The sequence below is a fragment of the Haliaeetus albicilla genome, chromosome 4 (genome assembly GCF_947461875.1).
Source record: "Haliaeetus albicilla chromosome 4, bHalAlb1.1, whole genome shotgun sequence".
In the NCBI taxonomy this organism is placed as follows: Eukaryota; Metazoa; Chordata; class Aves; order Accipitriformes; family Accipitridae; genus Haliaeetus; species Haliaeetus albicilla.
Window position 1 is genome coordinate 11,746,091 of NC_091486.1, and position 24,677 is coordinate 11,770,767.

The following is a 24,677-nucleotide window of genomic DNA, read 5'->3' on the forward strand; positions in this document are numbered from 1 at the left end:
GGGAACCTGCAATTGTTAAAGTGATTTAGTATATAAACACTCTGGTGTTGTAAAGATCCCTCAAATGGTGCCTCAGGGGCTTTGATGGATTGAATTAATTAAATATATTCCCACATATTTAATATGAAAGTAATCAAAGCGTCCTAATCAGGGGCTTTTGTTTGTCTCTGGGTTGTTTTATTTTATTTCTGGGCATGAGGGGTGTGCCCCAATTTCATAAGAGAGGGTGCAGGAAGGATGTGTGTGTCAGAAGATGATCTGCAGCTAATCCCAGAGGCTTTATCCAGGCTGATTGCTGACTTCCTGGCCTGAGACACATCTGGAAACTGGCATCAAATTCCAAGTAGAAATCACCGAGCGAGCGGCAGCAGAAAAAAAAATCCCACTTTGCTACCGAACAAGGTAGACACCGTGGTGAATAAAAGCAGGAGGTTGCTAATACGCTCTTTATTTATTAAAAAACATGGGATTGCTTTCCCCAGGTTTTTCCAATTATAGCGCATTGAATGGCCCTGACATCACTCTTGAGCTGGGGCCAGCCTATTCAACAGTCTGGCGAAGACATTTATTAACTGGTTACCTGCCAATTGTCTGGGCTAGGAGCTGCGGGACAGATGTGTTTTGAAAAGTGATAACATTGTTAGGGGCCTTATTTAGATAGTGAGAGGAAAGCTACACCACTCTGTCCAGGCTCTCTGAAGTAGGTATTTAAAGCAGTTTATTAAAAAAAAAAAAAAAAAAGAATTAAAAAAAATTAGGTTGAGATGTAACATTGCTGCGTGGTTCCACTCTGCTGTCCAGTCTGTAGGTAGGCTTTCACGGTGTTTCCTCGCTGGAGGACACCCGGCAGTAGGACTTTGTTGAGGAGCAGCGGTCTCACCTGCCGGCGGATGCTCGGGGTGTCGGTACAGCTGCTGCTCGCCGGGCGCCGGGGCTGGCATCCCTGTGCCCCCGCTCCGCCGAGGCCAGGTGGGATTTCTGAGCCTGTTGCCCTGAAGCATCTGGCAGGAGGTGGGTAAGGAGGAGGGGAGGAGAGCTCAGGGGCTGGGGGTCCCTGCCCTCCTGCACCCGATGGGATGCGCTGGGGGTGCCATGTGCATCTAACCTGCTCTTAAAAATTTCCAGTGATGGATCCTCTGCTGCATCCTTGGGGACCCTGCTCTAGTCACAGCTATCTCAGGCTAACCCCCCCTTCCTGCATCCAAAACGCCCTGCTCTGGGTCTGTCGAGGGCTTGGGGACCTGCTGATGTCCCTCCTTTCTGCATTAAACTACCTTGCTTGGAAGACCTCTTGTGCTTCTCTTCTCCAGGCTGTGCCATCCGAGTGGCCACGTGGGGCATGGGAGCGAGCTGCCCTTTGCCATGTGCTGCCGAGGAGGAGGAGGGTCCTGGCCTCATTTGACACCCTAAAACGTGCCACTGCATGGTGCCATCAGGGCCAGGCTGGCCCGGGTCCATCCCTGGAGCAGGAGAGGGTTTGCTGAGGTTGTTACAGGTTTAAACTTGCTTAATAGGTAATACTGCTCCTGGCTTATACAGGAGATTTTGTACACTGTTGATTTAACCTTTAATTTCTTTGCTGTTTCCCTGCGAGGCAATGCTAAGCTCGTCTTCCTAGAGCTTGTAAATAAATCCTGGAATACCTCGGCTGGCTTTGTCCTCTGCTAGATGCTGCCTTCACGTGGGCTTTCCCCACCAGCTCTCCCCATAAAACCTCCCGTGCAGGATCTCCGTTCAGTAGCAACTTGTTTAATGGTAGAGACCTAATAAAACTGACTGGCTTGAGGAAGGTATGTATCATCCCATAATCTCTCCATCTCTCCCCATTGCTGTGTTTAAACGGGACAGCTTTATTTAATTGCATTGACTTTTTTTTTCTTTTTTTTTTTTGGTGCCACTACATAATTGTTTTCAAATGATTGAGATATTTTACTCCTCTTTTTTCATTCCCCTAGTGTTTAATTCCAGTCACAGTTCAGCTGAGCCCTGAATCGGCTTTCCTTATTTAGGGATTTAATTTATGAAGATAATTTCTAGATATTAGATTCTTTCTCCAGCCGCTTCACTTCTAGTTTGCATTCCTCTCCTAGGCTAAAGAGAAAATTGTGTGGGACATGGGTCCTTATCTACTGCTTATCATCTTTTTTACTGGCTTGTGTAACAATTTTTGGCCTTTTTTGGCTGTAGGTAAGAGGTTTTAGCCTGGTTGTACCTTCACTGGCCTGGATGATGGCCTTGTGGTTCTCGCTGGTTTTCTTTTCTACTCAAAGGAAAAATGCATTCATTGAAAAATGTGATTTTGGTAGGGAAAATGCATTCTCGATTTAAACTGAATTCAATTAATAGTTTCAAACAAGCAAACAAAAAATCCTTTTAGGGGGCAACATCTTGCTCAACCTTTCCAAAATCAAACACTGTTTGATTTCCAGTTTGATTTGCAGTCTGAAACTAGACTTGACTCTGTAGGTGTGTGTGTTGTATAGAGGATAATGAAAGCCTTCAAAAAATAAAATCAAACTATCATTTTGGACACAGAATCAAAAAATCAACAAACGGAATAGTTCTCTTTTGAAATACCATTGCTATCTGGGTAACATATTCATAACTTGGAAGTACAGGATGCTCTAGCCATGAGTATGGCAGAAGACTCTGTAGACCGCGGCAGAAGACTCTGTAGACCATGGCAGGGTCTGGTGGATTATGTTACATTTTGGTTAACTGCTTTCTTTTGAAAGATGGGGAGTTGATCGGCATGGATTGGGCTTTGTCCCAAGCAATACACAGAGTAGCTCTGAGTTAGAAAGGAGGTCATTCCAACGAATCCAAAGGATGTGTGTCATCGCTGCTGCCGCTCAACTGCTATTCATTTTCCTCCAATTGTTGTGCCTTGACTCAGCCTAAATTCTGATTTCTCAAGGCTGGGCTTTTTCATCAGAGAAGTTCTGCAGAGCCTCCCACAATCAAGGACTCTGGGCATGACTTCCAAGAAATACCACTCTATAATTAATAATAATATCCCATTGATGCAAACTATTTTCCTAGAAAAAGGATGAAGCAAGGGATGCTTTACTTCTCATCCTCTTTGTAATGAATAAAAGAATTTCTGCTGGCTGGTTTGAATACTGCTGAACAAGCCAGGTAGCGGATACCACATCAAAAAATAAAATAGTAATGGAAGGATTTTATACATTACGGCAAGTCTGGTGCTTAGCATTAAATAATATAAAACATCAGTGGACTTTATAAAGTTGAAATACCCATGTTAAAATCTCTTCTTTTTTTCTCCTAACTAAAATTTCAGATTTTCCACCTGCAGAAAATATCCATTTTTTGGCTTTTTTGCAAAAAATAATTAAAACCCACCAACATGTAGAGACAGAATAAATGCTAAACAGCTCTAGTAGCTACTTAGCTACTTCCACATGCGCATTCCTGACCTTCCCTTTATTTAAGCAATGCTGAGGCACTGGGCTTTCACAATGAGGAGCTGCTCGTGTGGGCGCATTTGGGCTCCGTATGTGCTCTTGTGTACACCGGTGGTTTTCCACTTCTTCATCCTCCTGAGAAGCTGAGGTGGAGATAAAGGAGGCACATGGGGAGCTGGGCAGAAATTAGCGTTTCCTCCCACCCGGTCCCACCGGAGACGTGATGTGGCTGGGAAGAGCTCAGGGGGGAGCGTAGGCTGCTTCATGATCTGAGAGAGGTGACAGCATCCTGCAAATCAAAATTACCCCATCAGCTAAATACAAATGTCGGAGACAGATTTAAGCAGCTCCCTTTGTTTATTCTGCCTTTTGTGCTATTTTTAGCTGTTGGCCAGCACCCATTATTGCAGGTCTATTGGCTTTAGGGAGAGGAAGATGCTCGTGACCTGATGGCTCTCGTGGCTGGGATGCTCCATGAGGAGATCGGGGATGGAGCGTGAGTGCATTTACCAGAGAGGGAGGATGGGAATACTTGATTTTGTCATGTATGCAAAGGACTGATGCTCCCCGAGCAGGTTTTTTGCAGGTTTCCTTAAACAGATCACCCCCCGGTGCTTCTGCTCGAGGCTTTCTTGGTTGCTCAAAGGTTTCCAGTGCACAAATCCCATGTTTCTCTGTGCCTCCCATAACGTGGCAGACTGTTGCACCGGCCGATGTTAAACCTCTTTCCAAGAGTATCCTGTGCAGGCCAGGCTGCAGGGCATGCTGCCGAAACCCCGAGCAACTTGAGAAGAGGTCACCTGCTGCGTCCGGAGACTTTGGAGAAGAGCAAGACAAGTGAATGCTTCCCCTCGACAGCGCTGTCAGTCTCCACGCTCGCTAATTTGTCTGCTCAACTGAGAAATATTTATGCACAGGGGTGATTCATCGCCCTGCAGCAAGGTTGCTGGCAGCTGTTGGCATGATGCCTGTCTCTGTGCCGGTGCTCGAAGCGTGACCAAAATACCCCGTTTTCATCCCCAGTGGTGGTGGCCAGGACAGACAGGTGTGTGGGAGGGTGGTTTTCGGGAGAGGGTTAATGGTGGGTTCCCTCGGAGCCCGTGGCGGCAGGAAGCTGTATTGTGTGTTGACTTTAAACAGGAGGTTTGGGAGATCAGCTCTGGAGCAGAAAACAGGGACTCAGGAGGAACAAACACTCGCTGCTTCAGAAGGGCGGTGATTTCCTTTTGGGTAAACACGTCATTAATCTCAGGGAGCACATTCTTTTCCATCAAAAGATAAGGAATTTGAGTTGCCTTTCTCAGGGCTTGGCCTTTTTAGATTGTTTTAACTGTGGCTTTCGCTCCTTCAATTACAGACTTTACATAATCTCTCATTTTGGGTTTGCCAGGCTTATTATGGGTGCAGAGAAAATCTTGGGCAAGGGAACTCCTTTCCTTCTTTCTTTAAAATTGCTCTGATCCTTCTCCCCCCACTCCTTCTTGCCGAATTTTTTTTTTTTTCACTAAAACCTGCCTATTTTTTGCTACTTGCAGGTCTGATGAATTTGAAACATGAGTGTCCTGTTTGTCATAATTTATGAAACCATCTCCCTAGTGCTAATGATAAAATAGGAGCTTATTTGCTCACCACAAGTGGAAAAATAGCAAAGGGCTCCTCTCCCTGCCCCAGGCTGCTTCTTGCTGCTCAGCTTTGGTTTGTCATTTTGCTGTGGCCAGTGAGGTGCGGGGAGGTGCTGGCTATGGCACCCAGTGCTTAATTTTCCGCTGGCACCATCCTGCCACGTGGGGAGACAGCAGCGGCAGAACCGCTGCTCTCGCTCCCACTGCCTGTGGCTCGGGGTCTGTGATCACTCTGAGCTCTTTTCACAGCAGATGTGTTTAAATGGGATTTAGGGATGAAATTACAGAGGGAATTTAGTCCCTTCCCTTTCTTACCTCCTCTTCTTCCCGGTACTTCGTGTGTAGGGCTGTCGGCGGCAGCAGCATGGGTTGGGATGGGGGAGAGCAGGAGCTGGGGAGCTCCCGCATCCCCCGTCTCTCAGTGCCCTGGCAGCTTGAGCAGATGCTCTGCACAGTCTTTCTGCACTGATCCGTCAGTGCGGCCATGTGCTGTTGTGTTAATTGCGTAATAGCTGCGTTTTTATCACTGCGTAATCATTGACCTGCATGTATTCAACACTAAAACGCCTCTCTATTTTTGCCCTCGCCTTTTTTAAGACTCCCAAAGCAGAAATACTGAGGCTGTGGGAGCTTGTCAGCAGGTAGGACGTGGCCCTGAGGACTGAGACAAACCCAAGGCATGACGTCATTTGTGACATACGGAGGGTGACTCTGCAAGGACAGGTATCAGAAATCTTGTGTTTGCTCTTCTCCATCTGGGCTGGGCTACATATGCCCCATTTCCAGCTACGGAGCTGTGCTGCTGCCCACAAGTCCAGTATGGAGCAGATGTGCTCCTGGCTCCTACGAAGTGTGCACTGATCCACGCTGACTCACATGGCACACACGTTGCACTGGCGTTGCAGAAAAGGGCAGCCTGGGTTTGGTGAATGTGGTCCCTTGGGTAGATGAGTCCAGAGGTAGCTGTCAGGAGACAGGGGCATCAATCTCTTCAGTCCATCCCATCCTCCTCCAGCTCTGCTCCCCTGCAGCTCTTCTCTTTTCCTTCTGTTTCTTCCCAGTATTCCAGCCAAAACTGATATATCCAAAGGTGCAGCCAGAGGTGTGCTGGAAGATGTTAAAACATTTTTGTATCCCCGTACGAGTTCAGCAAAGGTCATGTTTATTCTCTGTACCTGCCAGCGGAGCTCTGCCTCTTAATGCGCTTTGCTTTCATGACTCACCAGTTCCCTGTCTCTTAGAGGACTGGAACTTTCTGGTAAAAATCTGCTCATGCATCTCAAAGGCTGAGTGTCAGCCCACAGCAAGTTGAGCAGTGAACTTGTAGCACAGAAAAACCACCATGCTGTCCTCTGCCACCTCCAGTGCTGTTTCCCTTTCGCTTTCCCCCTTTCCCCCAACCTTTCCACATTTTTCTCATACATCTCTGCCTCCACCTGCCCTGTCCCAGGCTGGCAGCAGTAGGGCAATGCCTGGGAGTAGCGATGGTAGTGTTGGACTTGGCCTGGGAAAAAATACTGGGAGGACCTCGGGAGCTGGAGCTGGGCAGTTGCAAAGGCATGGCTGCAGAAGCGGCCTGGCCTTGGAAGAGCGTTGGAAATGTGATTGTTAATGTCAGTGTCAAACAAGCCCAAACACAGGAAGCCAAGCGTGTGCGCAGAGGGATGCGGAGGGATGGGGCTTGTGACTGCACTGCTTTGATTGATTTATGTTTTATTCTCTTGGGAAAGGTGAATCAAGTGTTATTCATGACCCTGGTGCCCTCTTCATGCCTCTTTGATGATGCCAATCCACTGGAGAGGTGCACCATTTTCAGTGACCTTCCTTGGGTGTGCTGTATGGTGCTGCTGGGCTATGGTTGCGATCAGCTGGACCCACATCGTTCTCCAGCACATGCGAGTACCCCCTTCGCTGGGGAAGCCCAGAGCCATCTGGAGCGCGGCTGCATCGGCGCAGAGCATCGTTCAGGGTTGTTGTGTCAGAGGATCGTGTGCTGCTTGTTGCCTCAAATTAAATTTCAGCATTTGCAAAGTGTGGGGGGAACACAAAGATAAAAAGACCGTGGGGTTTGGATGACATTCATGGCTTTGCATCCATCTCTTCACATCCACAGTTTCTATGTGAATGGTTAATCCTGTGTATCTGCAATTGCACACTGAGATGGTGAAAACCTATTGCTTGTGGTGGTTTGGCATCATTAAAGCCAGGCATGCCTGACTCGCCCTTGGCAATGAAGATGCTGTTCTTGCGTGATAGCCTATGGGTCATAAGTACATTTTTGTGAGTTTGGTGACCACCAGACCATCCATGGGTAAACTTCTTCTGCAGGCAGAGAAAGAATTAGTATTGCAAGGGCTTTTGGAGGGAAAATTTCACTCCTTCCCTGCTGTAGAGCCCTTTGACCTATGTAGAAATTAATTTGGCTTAGGCCACCCAACAGTCATCTGATAGACCACAACTTCTGAGAGTTACCAACCTGGCAGGACTTGACTTGCCCACCGGGGAGTTAACAGCTCAGAAGTCCTGGGCTTGTGCCTTGCCTTTGGCTAAGAGTTTGGAGGAGGAAAATGCAAGCATGCGGCTAGTGAGGAGTGAAACTTTCTCTTACTGCTGAGGTGTTCAGGTGAGGATGGCAGCTGTGGGACCAGGCTGGGAGGACCGTTCCGGTTTTCTCCACACTGATGTGCCCGGGTATCTCCAGCACGTGCATCAGGACCTTGCTCTGGGCATGCACTTGGACTCGTGTCCAAGGGGAAGAACTGGATTTTGGAGCTTGTGCCAGAAGGGTTTAGAGATGGAAGAAGAAATGGGAAAGAGAGAGAGGAGATAATTATGCCAAGGATATATAATTACTCCTTGGCTCTCCACGTCTTACATCACATAGGATCCTGAAAATTCTGGGGTCAGACCCGGGAAATGTGCTGCAAGACAAACACTTCCAGCTGTTCCTCTGAAAGCAAATCTCAGCAAGTACCTTCCAGGCAGGAACGTGTGGGCTTACTTGTTTAGGAAAAGTAAAAATCTCACCATTTCAAGCCTTCAGCATTCACCTTCATAATTAAAATCTCTAATCACAAGCAGAGTGCAATACGTGACCGTCTTCTGGGAGCTGTTTCTTAAGGTGGTTTTCCATTTTTGCATTATTTAGCCCCTGCCTCGGTGCCAGGGTTTACTTAACCTTAAGCTTGTGAACAGGCTTATTGAATTTGGCCAAGAGTTGACTAATCTGTAATGAGCTCCAGGTTGCCTGGAACTTGGCAGCGCCGTCGTCCTCTGTGCCGTTGCATAATGGTCTGACCCCGTGTAACCACGGCTTTGCCTCTCGCCCCTTCTCCAACCTCCTTGAATCCTGCTCCGAAACCCCGGGCTTCATGGAGGGGCCGCCCTGCTAAGGTGTGTCCCAAGTGCCAAAAACCTCCTCGGCTGCTTTTATCCTCTTCCACGGGGTGAGAGGTGGGAGAAAGTGCAAGAAAAGCTCAAATGTGGAAACCAGCTGGGGGCAGAGCAGGGATGCAGTGGTGGCAACCAGGCGAAGGCTGGTGCTTCCTCCCAAGCATCCATGATGGCTGGGGGGGACATGAGAATCCTGGCCATCTTCCTCCTCCTCCTCCTCCTCCTCCTCTGCCTGCATCAGGCTGATGTGCAGCCCCCTGAAGTCCCCCTGTGGTTATGAATGGAAGGTGCTCATCCTGGAAGCTCTTCCATTTGAAACTTGCTAGGTGTTGTGTTTTTTTTAATTATTATATCATTTTAATAAGCGCCACTGGAAGGACTTAATTTGTCAAAAAACACAGGAATAATTCAGATGTTGCTCTAAGTCAATTTTTTTCCCTATTGTTTATTTACTTCAGCTCAACCACTTGAGAAACCCATTATTTGCCTGTTCCTTATTGAGAAGCTAATGATGAAAATAAATTGTTACCACTCTTTATTGTGCGTTTCCCATAAGGCTGAGACAGCACAGAGAAGGAACTGGATTCTTTTCCTTCTAGCATGACACTGGGAAGATTGTTTATAGCACTTCAGCCCTCTGCAAGCCAGCCGAGAGCAGGATCGTTAAAGGCAGGATTTAGAGGCTGTGGAGTTGCATAAATTAATTGAGAGCAAAATTTGTCAGACAAACATTTTGTAATGAGCGAGGAGGGAGGAATCTGGCTTGGATCTCATGTACCCAGCAGTAAGCTGGAGGAAAAGATCCTCTCACAAAAAAAAAAAAAAAATTAATAAAATGATCTTGCCTTGTTTGGAGATCAGAGAGCCAAATATAGACCCTATCGTGTTTCCTTCCCTCCTCCTTCCGAAGCTCGTCCTTTTGAAGTGCACTTTCAATGGGATGTGGATAATTGACTCTGTGAACAACCGACCGAGTGCTCTGTTGGTTTAACCGATTGGTCTCAGTTGCTGATTCCTGTTTTGTTTTGGATGATTTTCAGCCCAATTGCCCCGTCAGCTACAATTAGTCCCATTAATATGACAGCTGAAGGGTCACAGACGACTCGCTCCGGTCGCAGGCAGGAGGGCAGCCAGGAGATGCTCACAGTGTGTTGTTCTCAGCTCCGCCGTCGTGTGCCGATAGCTTGCTTGAATTGATGGCGATGGCAAATCCTGGTGTAAAACCGATCAAACAGGACATGAGATTTGCTTCACGGGAGGGTGATTGACTGAGAAATGAGATTGCAATGGCAAGTAACATTTGGATGAACTTTTCTTGAATTAGACAAGAAAGCTTCTGGTTCTGTATAAAGGGGAAATGTGGAATGGCCGGGTTTCCTCTTGCCCGCCAGAGCCGCGAGGAAAGGAAGCAGAAGTGGGATAGAGTGGTAGGCGCATCCTGCGGCTCTTTCAGCAAATCCACGGCCGTCATTTTCTGTGGTTCCAGTGACATCTGCCATGGTTTTGGGCTTTGTCTCTTCCACCCAGGATTTACGCTTAAGGGAATAAAATAGGAAAGGGAAGAGCAGACGAATGGATGGAGCATGAGAGATCGTTTGGCTTCTTAAGATTAATAGGAATCAGATGCACACAGCTGCAGGTCAGACGTCGGACTCATGGGTCTCACAGTCTCTCTTTGGCCATGGTATGGCCAAAACGGTATCACAGAAAATGTAGTCTGGTTGTATACTTGATCTTTTGGATGAGAAAGGAGACATAAGGCACCCAAAGTACCTGGATCAGCCTATCGTTGAATAGCCCCAAAACCCAGTTGGAAGACCGCGGTTGGAGATGGTTCACTTGCAGAGCAGGACGCTGTGCCTGGTGAGGTTCTGCAAGGGTCTGGTTTGGTTTGGTGTTATTTGGTATTTTCCTTAACTGCTTGGATGATGGAAAAAGAATATGCAGATTCAATTTGCAGATGACCCCCAGCTGGCAAGGGCTCGCAGCAGCCTGGCTGAGAGGGTCAGACTTCCAGATGACTTTGCACAAGCTGGGGAGGTGGTGTGAAAAGGATGATTTGTGGTTTAATGAAGACAAACATAAAGTTTTACAGCCTGGCAGAAGCTGTCAGCTGCACCAGTGCAGGTTGGGGACTGTTTCCAGTAGGTGAAAGGATGCTATTTTAAAATATGCAAATAGCTTATGGATCAGGCAAGAAATAGCATCATGAACTTCAAACAGGGTGATTTTGGTCAGACAGTAGGGGAAACCTAAATGATAAAGACAGGAAAATATGACAGTAAACCATCAAGAGAGGCTAGAGTCCACTTCACAGGAGATTTTTGAGAACTGGTGGGGCAAACTTTGGTCAAGAGTGACATAGATAAATTTGATGCTGCTGCTGAAAAGCACAAGTTGGAGAAGGTCTGCAGATCTCCTTGGAGCAAGATGAATATTTTGCCAGCTCCTTTTGTTTTACTAATGAATCAGTAACATTTCTGTGAGGAGCACATACTTTGTGAAAAATCCCTTGGCCAGGGACCAAAATTTTCCTCAAGCAGTTTGGTGGGAACTTTGCAGCCAGCCATTTTGGACACGAATTCCAGTTGAAGGAACTCAGGTCTGGTCTCTCAGGAACGTACAGGCTACACAAATCCCCCCTTTTTTTCTCCAGAAGCTGCACTTTCTGCAGACATCTGTGAGGTCCAGAGGTCAGTGTGTTGCGCTGAGCTTATTCCCTTTAAATCTCGTCTGGGACTTGTTCCTAGTGAAGATATCTGGTGCTTTTAAAAAGCCTAGCAGCAGGAGACCTCTTCTATCAGTGTGTTTCCATCCATGTTTGGGCAACACAATGAATGCAGATGTAGTAGGAAACTTTTGATTATCTATAGGATTTTTCTGTGGCAACTTCAAAGCTCTGTGGTTAGTTATATTCTGAGACTTTAAATGGATATGTCTTGCGTTCAGAGCTCTGATTTAATTTTCCGGTTTAATCTATTGTCCAAACATCATTAATGTTGTCTTTGAGGCATGGGACAGCTTTGATGGAGTCTTTTTTTAATTTCTGGCCATCACCCTGTGCAGCCATAAACAACATCCTGCCTGCTAATGAGAAAATTTAAGTTATTGCAGTCACATGTCTTGTGGAAATAGGTCGTAGTGGCAGGAGAAAAAAAGGAACCGACTTTGCTCACCTCCCACCCCCAGCTGGCATGAGCACTTGGATTACTGACAGGGAGGAGAAGTTTCCACAGATTAAGATACTCCATTAAAAAGCAGTGTTGCCTCTTGAAAATAAAATTATTAATTTCATAGACGTATCATTAATTCCTTAACCTGCTTTCATGATTTATCTTTTCTACTTATAACCATCTAAAACCTTTCCTAATTAATGTCCTGCTGGCATGTCGGCTCTTGGGCTCAACTATTCCTAACAAATCCAGGTTTGTGGAAGAATTTGACCTGTCCTTCCAGTGTGAAGTGAGGAAGCAGGATCCTCCATTACATACCCAGTAAACCAGTTGCATGACATTGATATCCTACCCATTGCTTTCCCCTCTCTCCCATCTTCTGTGAAACTTTTTGTTTGGAAAGTAAAACTTGCGTGTGTATGACCTTGGAAAGACTTGGCAGAAGTCGGTGTGGGGAGCGGGGCACAGCCCAGGGTCTGAGCATTTGCTCCTTGTTGCACTGTGATAAACATCTGCAGAAGATTTGGGATTGGGGCGGCTGGTTGTGATGCGCAGCCCTGGTTTGAAGATGATAACATGGCAACGGGGGAGCAATGGCATCAGGAGGGTAAGTGCACAATGCGGCAGGGGGCGGTTTTAGAGCACCTTATTCCTCCTCCACTGGGAAACCCATCTTGCAGGGGAGAGCCCACCCTGCAACAAACTGGCTTTATTGGCTCTGGGCTCATTGGCAACCAGTGTATAAACTGGGTGTGTCGGTAGCAGCTTCACAGCATGGGCACATCTCAGGTCTTGTCTGTGCAGGAGCTTGACTGGCAGAAACACAGAATTGGGATACGGTGCGAGATCTTGCTCAGGGATGCAGTTGTCTTATGGCAGCATAATTTTGCTCTATTTGGAAAGAAGTTTAAAGTGGCATGGATAAATAAGTATAAATATTAGCAGATCCCTGCAGCCAGCTTTCCTCCATGGACAGGTTTTACAGGAAGATGTCCTGCTTGCTCGCAGACAGGACTCAGTGCGATCCATGTTCTGGCTTGGCGAGAGCTGCCCAGCCTGGTGGTGCCTCTCGACATGCTGACTTGCACTGCTGCACCTTTCTCTGGCATTTGCACCCTTGTAACCACACTGATCTCTTCTCTGCCTTCTCCCCCCACTGAATAAGTTGACATTCATCCTTTCAAACGATCTCTGGAAACAGCCGCTGCTGTCACACGTGTTTAGAGGACGGGTGGTTGCCGAGAGCAGGCTGGAGGGTCTCCTGCAGCCCCTGTGGTTTCTGAGGTTCTCCTCTCGCCCTCCGTGTCTTTGCAGAGCACGGCTTCGTCGGCTACTCCGAAGAGCTTATGTTCAACAACACACTGCCGGACTACAGCCAGGGGGAGTCCTTCTTCACTGTTTTTGGAGTGTTTTTCCCAGCTGCCACAGGTACAGTTAAGTTTTATCCTCCCCTTCTTTCCCACCACAGTCACATCTCGGAGATGAGCAGAAGCAAGGTAAGTTCCTCTGGGCTGTGAGGTGAGGTGAGGTGAGTGGGACCGTACTTGGCCGTAGCAGACTCGTGGTCAATTCAAAACGTTCAGGCTTTCCTCCAGCATCTCAAATTTTGCACACTCCTGTCCTGTTCACTTGAATGTGCTCTTCTGTCTCTCTGTGGTCAGAAACTGCTGGTCAACTCTATGGGTTGATGTGGTGGTGTAAATCCCTCCCTGCCAAGGACAAGGCTCAGGCACTGATCTTGGCCAGTGCTGTCAGGCCACAAGGTATCAAGCCTTTTTAAAAGCGCTGATCATGATTTATCTTATTAGATAAGCCTTATGACTTGATTGCAGTGGGAGGGTGGGAAGAGCACAGGAGGGCTTTCCCTCCATCCTTACCACGGGTGGGTGGCCAAGCTGCACCGATGCCATTGCTCATGGTGCTGACCCACCACTCTCTTCACAGTGTCACAGGTGCATCTTTGCATGTCAGCAGAGTTCACATTTATGAGCTTCATTGGATGCTTTCATATTATTCATTCCCTTAAATTACTAGGAAGATCCATGTCCCCTTTCCAAAGCTGGCAGTCTCCAGTGGGAATGAAATAACTATCAGTTGGAATTACAATACCTTTTGTTGATGCTGGGTTTTTTAAGCTATAAAAAGTACCGATTATAAGCAGTTTCCATAGCGATGAATCCTTGGCTTACAGAATGAATTTTCAGAGGATTAGCTCTAAGCAACTCGCTGCAAGTTGTTCGCAGAATTGCTGCGGTGCAGGGAGACAAACTAAAGGGTTTTGTGAAACAGATGGGACTGGAGGAATGGTCTGGTAGCAGAAGTCCCTTTGTCAGGTGCACCTAGTGCAGGACTTCAAATTTTCCTTTGAAATCCTCTCTCCCAGCTTATCAGGCTGGCTGTTGCCTCCATGTAGACTTCCTCCTGGAAAACTCACCTGCCTGAACTGTTGGCACCATGGAGAAGTTGGCTTCTGCCCTCTTTTTTGTCATTTCTGGCTGGTCCAAGTGAGTCCCCCAGCTAAAGAAAGAGACCTTCCCTGTGAGCCATGCCTCTGATGCAGGAAAGCAGTTTTTTCCAGCTCCCTGGCTGTAGAAGAAGGAATAGTTATGAGAAAGCTGTGCAGAAAATTACCGTGATTAACCATATTAAATGGTTCTTCATCACTGCTAGTGCTTGGCTGCTAGGAATAATGCCAAAGCTAATAGATACAATTTATTTAAAGCCCTGGCAGCCTGTTGCTTTGTTAGTTAGCAGTAGTAATACCAGTAGTAATGTTAAACATTCTCTGAAAATACAGTTTGGGATGATGTATAATTACTTTGGTTGCTGCACAGCTTTTTCATGCGTTCTTTTTAATTGCTTGGTTATTTACAGGATTTGAATTATTCCTTCGGAGTAGCGGTGCCAGTGGTACCGTACAACGTTGTTCTTGCTCCTATTATTGCTGTTTGGAGCACTGCAGGGTTCAGGAGCCTCATAAAACGTAGGGCTGTGTTCGGTGCTTTACATGGAAGAACTTGTTATCTGATTAAGAAATTTTTAGGGTGGGACGCAAGACTTCTCTGCTGCAGATCGCAAACGGGGAGCCCAGTGCAACTTCAGAAGTGCTGGGAATGAAGCTCACGTCTCCTAGGACTGGGGCGATGAGTGAGAGCTGGTTCCCCCACGTCCTGCCTGACCCACGCTGGCTTAGCTCGCCTCCTCCCCCCCGATGGGGCTGTGATGCTAGGGCTGCAGACGGGACCCCGCGTTTCTCGGGGTCCCACGTGCTGGAGCCGAGCTGCTTCCCACCACGTTACGGACGCTGACTGGACGCAGCCCGAGCCCGCCGGTGGGACTGGCGGTCCGCGAGATCGGAGGTGACATTTCAGGGGTGGGTTTGGCAGCGGCGTTAATAGCAGGCTGGAGAGATGCGACAGGATTGCCAGCACCTCTGATGCAGGGCAGGCAGCGTGATGCAGATTGCGAGCGAGTGGCAGCGTCGGTCCCCAGCACCTCCGCATGAAAAGGAGCAGCAGGGACACGTGAACGTCACTCCCAGGCTGTCACCTCCAGCCTGTGCTCCTGCCCAGCACCATCCCCAAGCGGTACCCACCTCTGCTGGAACCCCCCCAGTGACCTGGCCAAAGCACTGGAAGCAAAATCCTTTGCGTTAAGATGCAACAGAAATTCAGGGAGAGTTCAGTGAAACAATATGTTGTTTAGTTTTCAGGGGTTACTTCGAGCCAGTTTGAAACATTTCTTTGACCCAAAGCAATGTTCTGTTTATCTTTAATTATTAAATCTTTTTAATTTTTAGCATATGCTAGTTTACAATCTAAGATGCTCTTTTGATAACGAAGTTTCTTAAAAAAGTGTTTAGGAAATTGTGAAACAAGATGTTTGGTCCTTTCTGAGATGAAATGTTCCTCTTTGAAGTGAAACTATTTTGATCTCTTCAGGATAAGCTCTTTCCTCTCTCTCTTAAATGGTTATCTGAATTCAACTGGCTTAAGTTTAGTCTCTGGGATGTAGTGAAAAGTGGTTTTAAGTTGCCCATTTCCACCAGAAATAGCAGTGAAACGGAAACGTCAGAAATACAGGCTGGCAGCTGTAAAAGCAAAGAGGGGCAGCCACTTTGGGGAAGGGGAGCAGGACTTGTGGGGAGACCTTTGCTGGGACCGAATGGGCAGAAGAAGCAGCTGGGTGTGTGCTTCGGCTGGAGGGGATGATTGTCCCAGCCTTCTGTAGACTGGTAGCGACATGCTGCCTCCTACGAGCATCCTCCTTGGATTGTTTTAGTCCAGGTCGGGTTGTTTTCTTTGTTTCTCTGTATTTTATTGGTACGAGTCCAGCAACGTGAATGAAGTTATCCCGGTTTTATGGTTGAGCGGTGGTAAGCAGAGGCTGGTCCGTTTGCTTCCTGGGTAATAGCTGTTTAAAGCATTTCAGCTGGATGTGCGGTGCAGCTGGCTTTATTCCCCCAAGTTTTGTCATTTAATAATAGAGAAGTAGATGAGTGATCCAAAACATATATCTAGAGCTGGCCTAAATGGGAGCGCATGGGCATGGAGGAGTCAGATTTGCCGGCTTCAATCAAAAAGACTAACGTACTTGCTACGGAAGCTGTGAACATACCCCTATAGAGATTCTGTGCATTACCCAGATGTTTTTCTGTGTGTTTGTAAATACCTTCTTAATGGACATTTTGCTGCCGCACTGTGATATGCAAACACCCAGCTACCCATCTAACCAGGGCTTTGCACGGGGAAGAAGTCTTGGGAACTGCCTGCCCATGTTCAGCTCCCAGCAGCAGCCATGCAACCGTCAATGCATTTTTAAAATGAAGTTAAACATCATTTCTCTTGTGCAGAGAATGTTTTTCTTCTTCTGCTAAATCCCCAAGGTTTTCTGTCTAATGAAAGAAGTGTGTTGTCATGTGATACAAGAAAGTAAAACGACGTTTGATGTGGCGTTAGTGGAAAATATCATTGTACTGAAACCAGTTCTGAAATAAACCGTACTTGGCGCTTGCAAAATGACAGCAAATAGATTTAGAAGTTTTGGGCTAAGTTATCAGATGATGTAAACTGGCACAACTCCATTGAAGTCTGTGGAGAGGTGCCAGCTTACATCAGTGGAGAATTTGTCCCTTTTAAAAAATTAGCTACAATTCTTATCTAAGATTTTCCATTCTTCATCTCTTGGGTGAAGGAAAAAAAAACCTTTTATATTTTATAGTAAATTCACTGGAAAATGCAATGGGTGTTTGCAAGCGCTCATATCTACAGTTATAAGCCATAGCTGGTGGAGTTTGAAGCCAGAGCTGGTGGAGCTGATGGTTGTGTCTAATGTACAATGTAGGTGGTCCCCTCATGCACATATCCACCACCTGGATGATGCCCAGGACAGGATTATGCTGGGAATAGCAGCAATGTACAGACTGTCTCAGCCATAATTTCCTGGCTGAGTTGACCGTGTTTTCATGCTTCCTTGTCCAGAAGCTTTGTCATTATCTGCTGCTCTCTGAGATAATAGCCAGTGTGGAAAATCCAGCCTGCTATCTCGTTGAAACAGAGAGGTGGATAATTTTCTCCGTGGACAATCTGCAGATATGATTGCTTGAGTTCAGAAGGGATTGGCCATTTCCCTAGGGATCGGTCTGTGCCTGGAGGAAGGAACGTCCCAACTTCTCTACGTTGTTGAATTTTATATGCAAGTGTAGGGTTTTTCTTCTGTTGAGTAGCTAGAGTCTCTGGAAAGGCTGTTTGTGGCTACTCACAAGTCAGACCAGTTCTCTGGCAGGGGGTGACTGAGGCTATGGATGGTGGAGATTGTTTAGGGTTTTTTTTTTTAAATTAATCAGTTTGTCCTTTCATTAAAAGGTGGGGTCGTTAGTTTGCTGCTCGCAGAAGACCTTCTCGGTACTGCTCTTTGGCAGCTGTTATCCTGTCTGGAAAATTACTTCTTGGGTCGTGGTGGAGAGGTGGCTTTGGCACTGTCCATATGTCTGTACTACCAGATTGTCCCTACTTCTGTAGTAGTCAGGTCAGAGGCATAGTTGCAGCACGGAGGAGGTGGCTTTGGCCTGAGGGGCTGAGAATATCTGTATTGGTTCCCTCTGTGGCGGCCTTGGTCTTTGGCAGTGGAAGCCATGAGAGTCCAGTGACCTCCTGGGGGTCCTGACAGAAGCTAGTGGTGTGGACTGGCCTGAGTCTGACCCCGAGTCGCTGCTGGGCAGGAGGTCAATCATCAGTCTCAAATCCCGTTTATGTGGGCTCTGGCAGGTCATCTCCTGGCTGCTCCTGAGTATGCGTGGGTCTGTGGGAGGGAGGCAATGAGGCGGCCTAGGCTGTGCTGTCATCGCTGTGCCGATGACTCTCACGTCTTCAACTTTTTTCGTATTCAGTCCAGAAAATGCCATTTTGGTGTTTCCCCAGTGCTTTGCTGAGGCAGGAGTTTGGATGAGGAAGAGGTGAGTCAAGCTCAAGCTGGAAGATTTAGAGGTGGTGCCAGATGTTTGGGAAACTTGGCCAAGAGGCACACGAGATTAACAGCTGTCCTTCTGACAATAGTTTGCTCCCTTTGGAAGAAAAATTCAGAATATTCTGATTTCTGCTTTGCCCCTGAATTGCAAAGTAGCATGTCACCGAGGAGTGCTTCAGAGAGACTTCATTTAACATGATGTTTGTGGCCATTTCCGTGGACTTCTGCCTTCCTAACTTTTCTCACCTCTAGCTAAGCCCATTGTATAGCTGTTTAAAAGGAGCAGTGCTTGAACAGCACTTGGAAGCTTTTTCTGGGGAAAAGCATACCAGTTGATGGGCTTTTAGCAGTGCTATTCAGAAGTACGTCCACACAATAGTCTTCCAGGAGAAAATTAAGAACTCATTTTGATTTGTAATGTTTTCAGTGTGGTGTCAAGGATTCAAATCTGGTCTGAATCTGGAAGACAGCTCTTCCAGGAGCTGAGGAATGCCAGGAGCCCATAGGGAGCAGCTCCTGGGGCTCTGGCTTTGTGGTGGAGAGGAGGACAGAAAGAGATGGCTGCCGAGTGGAATGATCGAGAGGAAAAAAAACAATTATCAAGGAAAAATATTAATCATAAATAAAGCCCTAGATGCTTAGCCAATGTGTTTGGCAACATGCGAGTGCCTTGTGCTTATTAATGTGTTATCCTCGCGGCAGCACAGCAAGGCTAGGAGGTGTTACGACTCCCATCGAGCAGACGGGGAGATGGAGCTACGAAAATGCACAGCAAAGCCTGGGACAGAGCAGGGAGATGAGCCCCTGTTCCTCTATTAGCAACCCAACCGTTGCTCGCTGTTGGCAGTCCTCTGGTGGCCATGCAAGGTGTATAGGGAAGGCATCCATCTGGCTGAGCTGCGTTTGTCCCTTTTACCCTGGGATTTGTCCCACGGCTCCTGTCTACCCTTCATCTTGGGAGAAAACCCTCCCAAACAGCAATCAATGTTTGAGCTTTAAAATGCAATGGGTTGTCACTGATTTAGGGCTGTAGTCACTCAGATTTGCGGCCTGACTTCGCCATTCTTGTGCCCTCTGAAAATGAGGAGTGGCTGCTGGACTTGGCAGCCGAGCGGCAGACTGACGCACGGTCGGTCCCCTGCTGCCGGGGCTGGCAGATGCTGCGAGCGCCGTGGCGTTGGCATCCTCCTTCTCATTGTTGTTCTGTGGTGATCTCACCCCAGCTCCCAGGAACCGTCCCGCGGGCGCTGCTGGCTGGCACCTGGCCCACGTGTCCTTACGAAGATGTTAGTCTGACATCCGAGGGGTGGGACAGCGATGGGCAGAAGTTAGTGTCTTAAAGAGGCTCTTCTGTTCTGCCTTCAAATTGTCCAAATTCGCATCAGGATTCTAAATCATGGATTTTTTAATTATTTTTTTTATTTAGAGCAGATATCTGAAATCTTCTAGGAAAAGTTGTGGGATAACGTGACGAGAGAAGTTGTGTTTTCTTGCCAAATCTGGTATGACTTCTCCTTCAACTGTGGGCAAAGCCTCTTGACCAATTTGTGCCTTGGGTTCCTAGCCTCAACGTGGAGACTGTAATCCTTTGCTCCATCCCGTTTCCCTTTCTTGTGTCTTTAGATGGTAATTTTTTAGGCAAAGGAGTGTCCCTGATTGTACAATACCCTGTACTCTGGCCTAAAATAACAGTTCAGTACTTTATTCTTAGTCCTACCACGTGTTTTCTATGTGATGCTGGGACAATCACTTGCCCTCTCAGTGCTTCTGTTTCCCTATCTGCAAAGTAGAGATAATGCCTACTTCCAAAGCAGATCCCCTGGCTGGAAGGTGCCACCTACGTGCTGAGCACTGTTATTCCCTCTGCTAAATGCGCATGTGGTCATCATTAAACACGGACGGGACAGGCCGTTTTGTAATGGCAGTCGTCCCCCATGAATGCAGGGACCTGTAATGGATCTGGTGGGGGGGGTAGTACCACCTGCTGAATGCGCTGCCGTGATGAACAGTAGCATTTTTCTTTTCAACAATTGGACAACACTGTCTTCTGCGAGGTTTGCATTAAGATAAGATGGGTTTTGTTCAGATTTCTGCTTTTTTTTGTTGTTTTTTTCCTTCTCCCCCAGCATTGTTCAAGCTGGACAAAGGGTTCTTTGTAGATATGTTAGTGGTGGCTTGCTTCTATTAAAGACAGGAACAGTTTCTTAACCAAGCAATTGATGGGAGCCAGTATTCGTGTGTGTGGAAGTGCAATGAAGTGATACAGTTACTGTTCTGAAGCAATCAACGAACTGATGATTAAATTATATTACATATTATAATATGTATTATATATGCTATAACGTGGATTAACTCTAAATTGCATTTATGTCTACAAAATACAGGTGTGATGGCTGGGTTCAATATGAGCGGAGATCTCCAGAAGCCTGCTACCAACATCCCCCTGGGGTCTCTGGCTGCTATTGGCACCTCGTAAGTCATAGATTGGGGAAAATTTACTCTTTGGAGACTGCCTTGGATGTGACCAATCCATTTCATATTCCCATCAACCTTTTATTACTCAGCCATCTGGAAAATTAAAGTCTGGCTCACATTCAAATTATCCTTCATTACCACCACCTACTCTGGGTGGGTTAGAGAAGAGGTTCATCAATGCAGATGTAATCAGTCCTTCTTCCGCCGGATGGGATGTGTGGTGGTGCTAAAGCGGTTGTGCTGCTGCAGCCTGGCCGTCCCAGAGTGGGATGCAAAGTGCTCAAAGGCTTGGGGTGTGTGATTTTGTCACTTATTGCTGTTGATTTCAACGTGCTTTCTTTTTCTATATAAATAGAAAACATAAAAAATACAAAATATAAAAAATATATAGTTTTTGTTATTGGGAAAATGGGGCCAAGACAGGTGAGGTGACCTACTGCTGCAAGGCCAGGGGAATGCAGGAGCCCTGCATCCCTGAGCAGTGCTCTCCTGTGGGAAATGCTGCTTTCCAGGAATAAAATACTGTTCCATATTAAAAAGACCTCCGTAGGTTTTCCTGCCTGCTTTCATTACCACATAAATTGCTTTTGAAATTATTAGTTTTAATTGCATACCAAGGTTCAGACAGAAAGCAAGGATCTTCAGAATTTAGAGGGATTCCTGCTGAAATTGGTGCTTGTTTTAAGTGAGGTGATTCCACAGGACACAGAAGTATCACTGATGGATGGACTGTGGTCACTCATATCTCTGCTGTCTGGGCTTTGCAGGCAGACTAGCTTATGCCTCCACCTGAGTACTGGAGAGGCCAGAGCCACCAGAGGAGGATCATGACTGATGTTGTAGAGCAGGCTGGCTGTGGTGTTTAATGTTGCTGCCAAATGAGGGGACCTGTGTACCTGCAGAACCACAGAATCATAGAATAGTTTGGGTTGGAAGGAACCTTTAAAGGTCATCTAGTCCAAACCCGCTGCAATGAGCAGGGACATCTTCAACTAGATCAGGTTGCTCAGAGCCCTGTCCAACCTGACCTTGAGTGTTTCCAGGGATGGGGCATCTACCACCTCTCTGGGCAACCTGTTCCAGTGTTTCACCATCCTCATTGTAAAAAGTTTCTTCCTTATACCGAGTCTGAATCTACCCTCTTTTTGTTTAAAACCATTACCCCTTGTCCTGTCACTACAGGCCATACTAAAGAGTCTGTCTGCAGGACTGGGTTATTCCCCCCATGCACACATCAAGAGTGCAGGTAGCTTCCCCTCAGGGGTACCGTACCGTCATGCTGCAGCTCTCCCTGGTACATTGTAGTGGGTAAGTAACGTGGACTGGTGTTAAATTTAGTCCTGAGGCTAAATCATGCAGGAACAGCCCATGCAGAGTGATTGAAGACCCAGCTTGTACTGGGTACTTGACCATCTCCTGGCTCTGCTAATAGGGAGAATTGTCAATGGTCTTGTCTTGCTGGAAAAAAATATAGTTTATTTTTATTGTTTGCAGGTGGTTTCTGTACATGGTCTTTGTTTTTTTGCTGGGAGCCATTTGTACCCGTCAGTCACTCCGCTATGACTTCATGATAGCAGAGAAGGTAACTTGTTCGAATAACCCAGCGTGGTTTTATATAACGGTGCTTTCAGGTTGTCATCTGCTTTACTGAATGCTTGAACTTTTCCAAAAGCCTAAGGAATTTGGGTACTCATCCCTCATTGAAATTCAGGGGGATTTCCCCATTGCAAATCCCAGCATACAATTGGTTTGAATAGCTTTGCATTCACCAGCATATCCAGTAATGCTGAATCTTGGCATAATCACCCAGCAATAGCTTTAAGAGCTAAAATATGCTAATGTGGTCTAATGATAAATGCTGTATTTTGTTCAATGTATCCATTCTCGTTGGTGAAAGCTTAGACCAAATTGAAATCTCTAAAGAACCCCACTGCTTATCTTTACTAAGTCAAGCGAAGCTTACATTTCCATATCTAGCAGGCTGTAATTGCAGGGCGAGCAATAGGATTATTAAACTCGAGACATTCCACATGGGTGTATATACACGAGGGAGGTTTGTAGTGTTACAGGCAATGAACCTTATCACTGCAGGCCTTTAAAAAGAGAGCAAAAGATTTTGGTGCGTGCCATTGTCTTACTTTAAATGGGATATGGAAGGGCTTATTTTCTGTTATTCAGCATTGTGCAGAATCATGGGTTCACCATATTTGACACTATTTCTTGTGATTAACTTAAAATTGAGATGTTTGCCATTTATTTGCTTCGTAACATTGTTTTAATCTAAAATATAACTTGAAACCCTGGCTTTGTTTTCCTTCTAAGTAACTGTAGCTCTAGATTTCCTCCAACCCTCAAAATAAACTCCAAATTATTGGTGGGGCTCCTGCCACTTCCTGCTAAGGTAAAAAATCATCTTTGTTTCAGGATGAAAAGAATGAGCCTACCTTCTTTAAGGCAATGTCTTTGTGTGTCAGTGACATAGTGGGCGAAAAGTACAGTAACTAAAAGAATCAGCTTTAACTGAATCAGCTGAAGAGAAAGAGATCATTAAAGTTGTGTTTTAACTTCAGAACCCTTGGGGGGGGAGGAGGGGAATGAAAAATCTCCCATTAAAGAATATGAAGATATTTAATAATGTTAAATATAAACAAATGAACAAACAAAACCCCCAAAAAGCAAATTCAGTTTTCTTTTCCCTACTATGGAACAAAAGAATGGTGCAATCCCAATATTCATGTTGCTTCTTTGAGTTATTACAAGCTGCTTTAGATTTTAATGGCTTTGTTTGGAGAGATGGAGGGGGGAGAGATCATTACACATCCAAACTCTCCCTTTCTGTCACTCACAGGTGACTGACTGCTTGGCTGCTTTTCTCCCTTGCAATACTTGTTTGGCTTTTTAAACGTAAAAATGAGGCGCAGTAATTTCACTTCTAATGAGCTCAAAGTGCCAATTTCTTAGACAGTATTCACACTCGCTGTGCTCAAAACCCCCAGCAAACCCTTTCATCAGCCTCATTGAAAAGGACTCTTGCCCTCTAACCCTGAGTTGAATGTCAAGTAGTACATTTAAATGCAAGGATTTTTGGCAGCTAAAATAATATACGATGTCTGGCACAACTGATTGTTTCTTCCAAGTATTTCTCAGAGCAGGGCAGGATTAGAGGAGAGGGAAGGGAAGGTTCCCCATCGAGTGTCTGTCCATTGGTCTAATGGAAGTGAATATCTGCTCATCTTTCTCTCAAGTTTCTTCTGTCCCACAAGATAAAATTTACAAGGCCAAGTGGATTTTCATGGGGAGAAGAAACGTTGTGGTAGGAGGTTTGTGCGGTTCTGGACCATGACATTAATTTTACATGCCTTCCCCAAACAGCAAGCATTTTATGGCTTTGTACCCAATCTCCTTTCTGCTGCATGTGGATTTCGTAGATGAGGAAAAGGCAGATGTAACTTGAATCATCTTTAGCCATGTAAATTTTGGTAATTCCTTCTAATAAAGCATGGGCCACCTGATTTGAACAGGGGCAGAAGCTGGGAAGACCCGTGTTCTTTTAGACCTCGTTTTCCACAAGAGGAGGGGTGAGAGCGAAGGACGCGGGGGACGTGCATTCAGTGCCGACCCTGCCACGGATGTCTGTGGGCACCTCAGCACCTCGCTTCAGTGGAGTATGGGCAGGACAGATCTGGACCAAAATTTGGGGGTTTTCTCCCTGCCTGGCCTTTGTGCTGGTGGCACCCCCCATGCCTTGCATTTCTCTGTGGCTGGCTGCTGGGTCTCAGACTCGTGTGGTCTTGCAGGACTCGGGGATGGCTCAGGTGACCCCAGACCTTAGTCTCTTTGGCTGTGTCTGCCCGTGTCCTTCCACCATGGCACCAGGAGCACTCCCATTTCAAAGCTTTCTTGCACAGCATTCATATTGTGGGGTTTTGTGTATTTGGGTGGGTTTTTTCAGCTATGCTGCCTGTGTTTGCAGCTCTTGAGAGTGGGGACATGCACGGGGGGCCCCAGTCCTCGCTTCTGTGTGATAGACCATGAGCTGCCCTCCTTTCCCTCCACGCCTGCAGGAGATGCTCCCCGTTTGAAAGGCTGCTCGCTAGAAACCGGTAATAAACCCAGCCTTGTTA

At 46.5% G+C, this 24,677-nt stretch overlaps 1 protein-coding gene across 2 annotated transcripts in view; it reads left to right on the forward strand.

Moving 5' to 3' along the window:
* Positions 1-24,677, forward strand: part of SLC12A8 (solute carrier family 12 member 8) — a 54,314-nt gene that overhangs the window by 16,851 nt on the left and 12,786 nt on the right. For both annotated transcript variants that reach the window (XM_069780920.1, XM_069780919.1), the window contains 3 exons: positions 12,928-13,041; positions 20,463-20,550; positions 22,048-22,135. In XM_069780920.1, the coding sequence (XP_069637021.1) occupies positions 12,928-13,041; positions 20,463-20,550; positions 22,048-22,135 (290 nt within the window). The remainder of the gene's footprint in view (positions 1-12,927; positions 13,042-20,462; positions 20,551-22,047; positions 22,136-24,677) is intronic.